General features: G+C 32.8%; 1 protein-coding gene across 1 annotated transcript in view; it reads left to right on the plus strand.

Moving 5' to 3' along the window:
• Window positions 1–12,285, plus strand: part of LOC106884394 (metabotropic glutamate receptor 3) — a 495,814-nt gene that overhangs the window by 334,994 nt on the left and 148,535 nt on the right. The window contains exon 3 of the mRNA XM_014935749.3: window positions 6,595–6,765. Coding sequence (XP_014791235.2) covers window positions 6,595–6,765 — 171 coding nt within the window. The remainder of the gene's footprint in view (window positions 1–6,594; window positions 6,766–12,285) is intronic.

Genomic DNA, 12,285 nt, shown 5'->3' on the forward strand with positions numbered 1-12,285 from the left:
CACTCGTATATATTTATGTACATGTGTTCAAATGTATATGAATAAGGTTCACTAGAGCAATTGTTGAATGCATTTCAAATATCTTTAAAAGGCCGGCTTTCTGCACATAGAAAATAGTTATAGCTTTTATTTTTCTTTCTTTAGTTATCTGCTTTCACAGCTTGGTAAGTATTTCCTGTCTACTATTTCTATATTTCCTTATTGCAAACAAAAGATAAAAATGTTTTTATGATATTTTATCTTCTACAAATACTTACACAGCTCGGTTTTATTTTATTTCTGATAATTTTCTTTTTTTGTTTCTTTATTTGTATTATTTAAAAACGGAGAAAATGTTTTTCAAGTATTCTGCATACAATAAAACGTATATCTGCGTTTAATATGCTACAAAGATAAGAGCTACATCTAAACGCATTGACTTTGACACGTTTATGTTTTGAGCTTCGTGACCAATACCAGATCAGGAGGTTGTTTCATCCTCTTCAAACATCTAGATATTTCTATTCTTTATTGTTGATATAATGAAATAAGTTTGTTTCCATCCATTAAACCAACGACCCTTTGTCGTTTAATATACAGATATTTTTCGTTTTTCATTTGCTCTGTTTTTTCATATCCTCCGTTTATGGTGTATTGTAAGAAATATCGCTTTTTCATTATTTTTTAGACTGTAGAATGTAAATGTCATGAACTTGATTACACATATATTCATACAATCATATATACACACATGTCACACGTATATATATATATATATATATATATATATATGCATGTAGTCATACATAAACACACGACGCTTATATATATATATATATATATATATATATATATATATATATATATATATATATATGTGTGTGTGTGTGTGTGTGTGTCTGTGTGGGGGTTTGAAACTACATAAAAATGTATTTTTCACAGCATAAACTAAAGAGCTTGACAGACGAAATATCTTACGGCATATTTATAAAAATATACATGACAACCCTAACCGAATTAATTACCAGTCAAGACACACACAAAGGCACACGTAATTATGCTTTTATCTGTGCGTTGAAAAAAAAAACATTGACGGTTTTATTTACATTTGAAATCCATGCAATTCATTCAAGGTATATCTTTCAATGGTTGCGATTGTTTCATTACAAGTCTGTTGTGGTACCCTTAGAATCTTCACGTCAGTCAATCAAATGGCTTTTCGTTGCATGAAGCCTAGGACGTCCGTATGTAACAACAAAGCCGTACCATTTTTAGGAGCACTGCTACATTGTTGGTCTCTAATGAGTTTTATAGACAGTCATCAGTTGTTGGGACTCAATTATATTTCGAGTTTTCATGGCGAAAGCCTGTTATTGTAGTGTAGTTTCGGCCATGTTGAAAAAGTGCCACCACCAGGGAAAAAATCAATTATAAGGCAGCCTTGCAGTTCTAGTGAGTTGGAGAGTACTGTTTATGTTTAGGGACAGACAGGCACTGTAATATTTCTTTATACGTGTAGTGATTTAAATTTGTTTCTGTCACAGAAAACAATATTGTTTTAAGCGTATTTCCGGTTTCTTTAATCGTAAACTCAGTCCAAGTTCGAACGATGTATGTAGGATCCGCGTGGGAGTCACTTAGTTGAGGAATACCAAGGAAGAATAAATATAATAAACTTCTACATAATTCTTATCTACCAAATGTTACTCTGGTATTTCCCGATCCGGCGTCTTAGTGAAAGGGATATATTCCTATTGTAATACGAAATGTGATCGAACGCTGAAAGACGTAGATTCAAAGCTAACATGTTAGCAGAATGTCTTTGCTAACATTATCTTTAATATTGGTTTGTGTTCTAGAGTATTTATATATATGAGGGGATGCTAAGAAGTTCCTGTGTGTGGGTAAAAGAAAATACAGGAAGATCAGTTAATTATGATTTCATTTAGCATATTTCCCTCTAAGAACTCGAAGGTTCAACCTCCAACCAGCCCTTCACGACATCCTTAAAGCCAGGAACTTTTCAGCACACCCTCCTATAAATTTAATCATAATTAGAGGATTGCTGTCTGTTTAAAACCATACCATCATGAATTTTTTTTTAGCGAATCTCGGATACAGTTACTGTGTACCTTTTAATATTACGCTTTGTTTGAACTGATGTCAAGTGTGAATTCACAGCAGCTCACGTTATCGTATCGTGAGCGGTCACATGTGAATTTACCTTACGTCTAATTCTCTCTATAGGAACATGTATAAAATAATGTTTTGGTAATATGTCTCTATCGAATGCCTTAACCAAATAAGAGGCATTATTAGTAATTATTAAAACTTCAAACATTCTTATAGAAAGAAAAATGACATTATAAAGCTTGGGTGAGCTTTATATATTAATACTTTAACGCTTATTGTTAAATACTTCTTAATACTTCAAACACTTTGTTCTGAAGGGAAATAAATGACAAAATTTAAATCTTGGACGAGATCTAAGGAATCTTTACGTTTGAACATCATTAATACATGCATGCAATTATTACATCGTATGATTGTTGCAAGATTTACACTCATGCCAATATATCTTCCAGGCTTATCAATGATCTTACTTTTCTATATTGTTTATTTAGGGCTACTTTTCTACAATAATGACTTATAACATGAGTGTTAGGCCGCACGTTTTGTCATGACTTCTTCGATCTGTATTATTGGTACTCCGTCGCATACGACGACGAAGGTTCCAGTTGATCCGATCAACGGAACTGCCTACTCGTGACATTAACCAGAAAATTTCTGAGCATTTAACAAACACGCTTGTCCTTAACGTAGTTCTCCGGGAGATTCAGCGTGACACAGAATGTGACAGGGGTTCCCGCCTTGGAGAACAGATAGAATTCATGTTTGCCAGCTGAGGGGACATTTTTGCCCCCAGTAATCGTCCTCACAACCTTCTGATCGTAAACCGAATAGTCTGCTTACTCAACAACGCACCTCCACTCGATCGTCATAAGTTGATCAAAAATATGTTGAAGCGTTTCACGAGGGTCTATGTCAGTTAGAATGGATATCATCTTGGTTTTCATGGTATTGGAACCGCTGAGAGTACAAAACACCCTTCAAAATTGGACTCCAAATCATCGTAGGATTAACCAATTCCCAAGCCATCGCTGGTACTCATTTTCATCCCTGAGTACTGAGACAATGTAAAATGATTTACTTTGTAAAAGGACATAACTGCCGTCCGGAATCGAGATTCAAGCTTACGATCTTATCGTGAGCTCAACAGGCTAAAATTAGAGCCAGGATCTTAAGATCGTGGATACAGAGTTTTATTTGATAGAACAGAGAAATTGATTGAAGATTCTAAGCAAATACCGCACAATAGTTTGCTCGGTGCTCTAGTGATATTGCCAATCCCCGATACTAGAAGCTTTTTACCTTTCACACATTTTTCAAATGACAAAAACCACTGCAATAATGAAGTAATGTATGTGTGCAATGTTCATATTGTTCAAAGGAGGTTTATTGTTATTGAAATGACCATAAAGGAGGATCATGAGAGGAAGCTTGTGAAATATCAGGAGTTTTTGGAGCTTAGCCGAAACTAAGGTTAGCAGACACCATAAGAGGCAATTTAAGTGGGCTGCTGGGGTTTTTTGAGCTGTTGATATTGCAAAGCTTGGATTGGACTTCGATTTACTAGAGTAGCAAACAGGAGGGCCATAATTCCATTCCTGACACTGAGAAGGCCACTACATGACACTGAGGAGGCCACTACAAGAGAGCAGACCAATTGTTTTTTCTTGCAACTGGAATGCAAATTAGGACTTGATCGACTCTGGCGTGGACCACTAGGCGAGGTGATCTGATGTCAAAAGACCTCCAAAACTTCCGAGACCGCGGCAACATCACTGAGCTTCATCATGCAACAAAGGAACGAGCTAGTAGTGTTTTCTAAGTTCTTAGTCTGGTGGACGCACAGTGTGTCTTGTCTTAGTGTTATTTGAAATTAGAATATTAGAATGTTGAGTCAGTTTAAAAGTTTATTATTGCTACATTAAAACACCTTCAGAAAGTCGCGGAAATATTTACACATAATAACATATTCTATTATATCTTGAAAGTTATATTAAAGTATGTACAGCGAAGCTAAATAGTTGTTTTATAATGTAATATACGTCATATAATGTTAACAGACGTAACGCAGTAACCATTAAATCTGTAATTAGAAATAATGGGAGCAACATTATCTATGCTATAATTATGTTACTTTCTACGTATGTAACCCTGAAGTCGAGGAAACGTTCCATAATAGACAGAGAGCATCGTTTATATAATTCGTAAGACAACCGGCTCCAGTCAGATAAGCGCTATGGCGATGGAAGAGTGTCCAATTTGAAGTCAAAAAGCGTTTGAACACTTGATTGGGGAACGCTGTATGTCACAAAGTGATCAGATCAATCTAGTGGATGTTACAGCTCTATGTCTGGCATCTACGCTTTACACCATACAGATTTGTAGTGGGAATGGACAGTCAGCTGAACAGTCAAAGACAGAAGATCAGAAATGTCATTCACAATGAGTAAGAGCAAGGGGACGATAATTTACTATGAAAATGGAACACTCAGCATACATTACATAGTTTGCTAGAAGACTGCAACAATGTAATTCATTGAAATATCAGGTGAATCTCTATAAAACAATAACTACAACTGTTTTAGTTGGAAAAGTTGTTCCAAATGAGTCGAGTCAGCAGTAACTTCACATACAATAATAAGGGATATATATATATATATATATATATATATATATATATATATATATATATATATATATATATATATATATATATATATACATAATAATAATATTAGGTACAAAATCCAAAATTACAGGTAAAAACTCAATTAGAATCAATTTATAAAAAATTAAAATTAAATTGAGTTTTATAGATTAAAATATATATATAAAAATATATAGTTGTAGGGAAAAGAACCAAGTTTCAAGAACTCATCGATGAAAATCCACTATCACATATAGAAAAAAAAATAATTAAAAGCACAATAAATGAGTATAATATATAACAAAGTAAATATCATAAGATATTATCTTTATTATTATCTTTATTTTATGATATTTACTTTTGTTTTATATTATACTCATTTATTGTGCTTTTAATTATTAATTTTTCTATATGTGATAGTGGATTTTCATCGATGAGTTCTTGAAACTTGGTTCGTTTCCCTAAAACTATATATATATATATATATATATATATATATATATATATATATATATATATATATATATATATATATATATATATATATATATATATATATATATCCCCTCACTATTTATAAAGTGTGCGCGTGTTTGTGTGTGTGTGTGTAGTCACTATAACTGCTAGAGATACCAGCCAAAATCCCTGAAATTATATTGAACTTAACTAAACAATAGACTTTTGCATTATGTAGTCTTTGAATATATTATGACCAAACAACTAAGAGGAGAGTCACGGCTGGATCACTTATTTTACTAGCATTTGATTGAAAACAAACCTCATAAACTACCACATATTACTACTCATGCTTTCTCTGAAGCTATATTATTTCTTGCTAACAAGGTAACAAACATCTCTGTGGTCAATCGATTTCCTAGATATAACAACAATATATAAAAAAAATATTTTTCTACATTAAATAGTTTTCGATAAATCATCTGAATAAAAGATGAGAGAACAACAAATAGATCACTTTTTTATTCTACGCCTGCTAAATCAGAGATGTATGCAACGAAGCAGCAGCAGCAACAACATATCAAATATAAAAATTAAATTCAATGCTGAACTTTTCCATTATTGTTTAGAAATGGAATATTGCATTCGCCGTTTGAAATATAACTTGTTTTATAGTAATTGCTAGCATAGTCTCTCAGTTGTTTGTTCATATCATAAAATTTCTTCTTTAAATTATAACAGCCTCGAGTTAATCCATACATAGTGGGTATACGTGCGTTGAGAAATACTGTATAGAAAGATCTCGGTGTATTGTAGTTATATTTCAAAGGAAAAGCCATGTCATGCACTGATACATGTTGACTTTGACTATGAATAGAAACGGAGTTTGAACATTCATAATGAACAAGCCAAAAACTGAACCAAAACAGAAGTAAGACATTGTTGCAGTAAGTGATCAGCTCCTGAAACGACGGTCCAGGGCTCAAAAGTGATTTGAGAGGCCATGCTTGGAAAAAGCAGTTTCAGATGCAGGAAGATGTGAAGCTCTGCAAGGAGCCCACATTCACAATGTCTGTCTGTCTGTATATATGTATGTATGTACGTATGTATGCATATATGCATTTATGTATTTATCTTCATGTGTATATGTATATATATATATGTATAGATATTTATTTATATGTATACATATACATAACACAGATATATAATAAATAATATATTAATAATATACATATATTTGTGCATGTGTGTGTGCGTGCGTGTGTGCTTGTTATTTATAGATATATTTATGCATTTACAATTAGTGGTACATGTACTTCAATACGATATATGATTGATAATATAATTTACTTATCGTTCTATTTGATTTTCTTTTGCAGATAAGTTTCTTTTCGACTAGTACAGATCTAAGCAATGTGGATCGATTCCCTTATTTCTTTCGAACAATACCATCAGATCGATATCAAGCTCAGGTGATGGTTGAGTTGGTGAAAATGTTTAACTGGACTTATGTATCCGTCATTTACGAGGAATCAAGTTATGGTATTCAGGTAATATATAAATTCATTAATAACGATATTGATATATTTTTTATTTACATATGAATTTGCTAAAGGCTGCATGATGTATAGTGGGTTTGTTGTTTCTATTATTAAATATATCTATAAGGCGGCAAGCTATTAGAATCGTTAGCATGCCAGGCAAAATTCTTAGCGATACTTCATCCTACCTTAAGTCATGAGTTCAAATTGGGTTCGATAACTGCATATGTATATATAATTTAATAAACAAAATATATGTTTTTTTTTAATGTGCTACTATTAATTTCATGTGCTGAAAAAATGCCAAACATTGTCTTATAACATGTCTGGTATCCCTGTACAATCCTCAGACACACCCCACATGACATAACGAACTAAAAATGAAAATGGGACGAGAGAAAAAGCAAGAAAAGGTGGGAAACAAGTATAAATAAAAGTTGCAGGCTGAAAAACCAGAGTTTTTCATCTACGTATTAAACTGAAAGTAGACGTAAAATCGACACCATATGTTAACGTATATATATATATATATATATATATATATATATATATATATATATATATATATATGTGTGTGTGTGTGTGTGTGTGTGTGTGTGTGTTTCTTGTTTCTGTGTCTGTGTTTGGTCCCAACATCGCTTGACAACCGATGCTGGTGTGTTTACGTCCCCGTAACATAACGGTTCGGCAAAAGAAATCGATAGAATAAGTACTAGGCTAACAAATAATAAGTCCTGGGGATCCATTTGCTCGACTAAAGGCGGTGCTCCAGCATGGCTACAGTCAAATGACTGAAACAAGTAAAAGAGTAAAAGAGTAAAGACTATACATACTTACATACGTACATACATACATATATATATATAAGTATATATTGATTGATATAGATATATACACACACATGCACACATACATACATACATACATACATACATACATACATACATACATACATACGTACGTACGTACATACTTACACACACGCACACACAGACATATATACATACATACATCTGTACATTTTAGTGTATAAATGTAAATGCAAAGTGAAATAGAGGATTTCTGCAACCTGTAGCAACACAATCAGTGTTATCTCCCTAAAGCGGTCTTGAACATAGTTTCAACATCTATTTACTTTGATGCAATATAGCCATATTCTGTTCAAAAACAGAAAGAAGGAACATACAACACATCGGAATTTACTTAACGAGAGGTTAGCTTGCAGTATATATTAATATATTTTAAAAGTGGCGAGAAACCTAAATTTAAAACCAGCGCTGATAACGAATTTGAATATATTTGCGAAAAGGTTGCTCTCCATTCCTTCTATTCATCGCAGTATAATCTATGAAGTAAAATAAGCGATTGTGATGAATATAAACTTTTGATCATGGCTATTACGGATTAGGTATTACCTTTGGCTAACACCAATAACCCCTTTCGATTTCCCATCGGATCTTCAGCGCTAATGAAGTGATGAAATGTAATAACGCAAGAAGAAATCTTCAAGAATTTAGAAAATCACAATTCAGGGGAAGCGAATTACGTACGCGCGCGCGCACACACACACACACACAGCATACACACGTACACCCGCAAACACACAAACACGCGCACGCACATTCACTTTCTTTCTCACACACTCACAAAGATAAACACGCACTCACGCATAAAGATTTAGATACTAACATGTACATTATTGATTATTATGCACATGTTCACAAAGATACCAAGACATACATGAAACTTCGATAAACACGCACACTCATATGCATGTATATGAATACACACATACACGCGCACACACACACACACACACACACACACACATACATACATACATACATATATATATATATATATATATATATATATATATATATATATATATATATATATATATATATATATATATATATATATATATAAATATATATGCGCGCGCATATGTTAGTTTGTGTATAAACGTAATCGAATACAATATGCAAATATTGACGCAATTAGTTGTTTAAATGCACGCATATAACACCGTACAGATATCAATACACCCAAACACGAATTCAGTCAAGAATTCCTGTGCGGATACGCGTCACAGCCACATAGATGCACATGAAATTTCCACTTTCCAATTCTTTACTATCTCATTCAACGTATGTCTATCAATCTCTCTCTCTCTCTCTCTCTATATATATATATCTGTATACACACACACACACATACACACACACAATCACACATGGAGAGACACGCACACTCCCATACACACACATACACATACATATATGTATCTGTGTATATATATACATACACACACACTACATGTATATGTGCATTATTTTGAAAGATTTTTTTTTGCATTCCGTATTAATTCAGACATATAAGTAATTTATTTATTATTAAATATGAAGATAGAAATTAATTACATGTTTTCAAGTTACGAAACAATTTGTGATATTTGAATTTTCTTATAGTTAAAATAAAATTTCATCAAGCTATTTCTCTAGCATATATATATATATATATATATATATATATATATATATATATATATATATATATATATACATATATATATGTGTGTGTGTGTGTGTGTGTGTGTGTGTGTGTGTGTGTGTATTTGTGTGTTTGCGTGTCTAAAATATATATGGATATATAGAGATATAGGTATAGCTCACTCACTCTCGCTCTCATACTCTCTCTCTCTCTCTCTCTCTCTCTCTCTCTCTCTCTAACTGCTAAAAACGGTCAATCATGGCGGCTCGCTGGCCAAGTGCACAAACGCCCGCTGTTGTATAAGTATACATACATGCATACATACATACATACATACATACATACATTCATACATACATACGCACATGCATGCGTACGTATCAATACGTGCACAGCAACACCGTTCGTTATAGTTTTTGCCCTAAACACTTCGCAATGGAACTGAACTCAAGACAAGTGTTCGGGAGGCACAATTCTTATACATACAGTAATAGCTGTACCTGAATTAATTTTCTTCTTTTTGGTAGGTCTTGTATGCTGGTATTCAAAATAATTATTGGCTTGTCCGCTGTTACTGCCTCGGTTTGGATTATGTATAAAGTCAGCAATTTCAGCTTTGAATCTGAGAAACTACACAAATAATTGTCTTGCATGTAGATTACTCATACGGTTTGACTTAGAAACGAACAGTCACATTTAAGCATCGTTTATTGTTGTTAATGAATACGTATTAGTTTTAATGGAACGCTATTAGAGATGTATCTTGAAGATTTTCCTTTAATATATAATATGTTCTTATCTACAACCTGTATAGCAGTCTGATGTCCAATATTTGTAGTGTGTTTTGTAGTTCAATGGCGTAATGACATATCTAACTGGAGTAATTAATAAAGAAAACGCTTAAATAAATGTAAACGTATTTACTGAATCCGATTGAATCTTGCAAATATAATTGTATGTATGAGTGATTTATGTGATGCATGTATGTATGCCATGTTGTTGTTGGCACTCCGTCGCTTACGACGTCGAGGGTTCCAGTTGATCCGATCAACGGAACAGCCTGCTCGTGAAATTAACGTGCAAGTGGCTGAGCACTCCACAGACACGTGTACCCTTAACGTAGTTCTCGGGGAGATTCAGCATGACACAGTGTGACAAGGCTGACCCTTTGAAATATAGGCACAACAGAAACAGGAAGTAAGAGTGAGAGAACGTTGTGGTGAAAGAGTACAACAGGGGTAACCACCATCCCCTGCCGGAGCCTCGTAGAGCTTTAGGTGTTTTCGCTCAATAAACACTTACAACGCCCCGTCTGGGAATCGAAACCACTGGGCCATTGCGCCTCCACATATGCCATTGTATGTGTATATGAAATGAAAATTAAAGCCAGGATAAAATTCTCCAGATGTTGTTCAAAGATCTAGTTGAAATGCTGAAAAGAAAGTAACGTAATGTTTTAATTACATCTGTGTGTATGTATCAATGGAAATATCTACATGTGAAAGTCCGAATACGGACATGTATTTGTGTATGTGTGTCTCGTCAGGTGTATCTTTTCATAAGTCAGAACCAGAGACAATATACCCAGTGGTCAATGATTTGCAATAAACACTATGATATTTTAAACCAAAGATTTCTGTAACAAATTTCATACTCGTTGTTTCCGACTAATGCCACTTACAGTAGAAAATTTACAGGAGCACAATTTACAGGAGACAGCATTCGAATGAAGAGCGACTTCACAGCGATGCCAAATTCTTAAACACATGGAAAAATCCGTCCCCTGTTCGGAGCAGGTGCTACAACAACTCATTAGGCTTAAAAGCAATTACGCTTATTTCTGTTGTAAAGCATGTGAGGTAATAGAGGTATCTATCTAATTATCTACTTATCTATCTATCTATCTATCTATCTATCTATCTATCTATCTATCTATCTATCTATCTATCTATCTATCTATCTATATACATACATACATACACGCATCCATACAAGTTTTCATATATATATGTACGGACGTACATACATGCGTATGTGCGTATTTATATATACATACAAATATTTATGCACACACACACATGTATATATACTAATATATATATATATATATATATATATATATATATATATATATATATATATATATATACAGACACACATAAATATAGCTATGCATTTATACAAATATACACATACATATACATATATATGCATGTCTGTGTGTGTGTATGTGTGTGCGCGTGTGTGTGTATGCATACACACACTCAGGCACACACACACACACACACAACGCACACCTGTATATACAAATTAGAGCTAGAACCTAGAGTGCAGCTGACGACAAACAACAAGCGATTAGCTATCGGCTTTTTTCCGAATCAATTTACTTCCATTCTGTATCTCATCGTTGCACTTGTAAAAAACAGGAGCACGAAATGTCACGATCCTAAATCACAAACGAAAGTACGCTGGTATCACTGGCAAGAAAGCAAATGCCATGTGTGTATGAGCATATATATATATATATATATATGTGTGTATGTGTGTGTGTATGTGTGGTGTTTGCGTGCGTTGAGTGAGTATGCGTTTACGTGTGTGTATGTTTGTATGTATCTAAAAATGTATGTGTGTGCTTGTGTTTGCATCTATGTATACATATATATGTATATAAATATATATGTATATATATATATATATATATATGTATATATGTATGTATATATACATAAGTATGAATTTATATATATATATTTATGTATATATATATATATATATATATATATATATATATATATATATATTTATGTATGTATATATATATATATATATATATATATATATATATATATATATATATATATATATATATATATTTATATGTGTATATATATATATATATATATATATATATATATGTATTTAATTTGGTTTGGTGTTGAAAAAATAATTAAACTGTGCTGGTTGGTTAACAAGTACTTAAACAATAGCTGAAATATATGTGAAATTAGAAAACTCATTAACAGTTAATTCGTTGCA

The sequence above is a fragment of the Octopus bimaculoides genome, chromosome 12 (genome assembly GCF_046866305.1).
Source record: "Octopus bimaculoides isolate indiv1 chromosome 12, ASM4686630v1, whole genome shotgun sequence".
NCBI classification, from domain to species: Eukaryota; Metazoa; Mollusca; class Cephalopoda; order Octopoda; family Octopodidae; genus Octopus; species Octopus bimaculoides.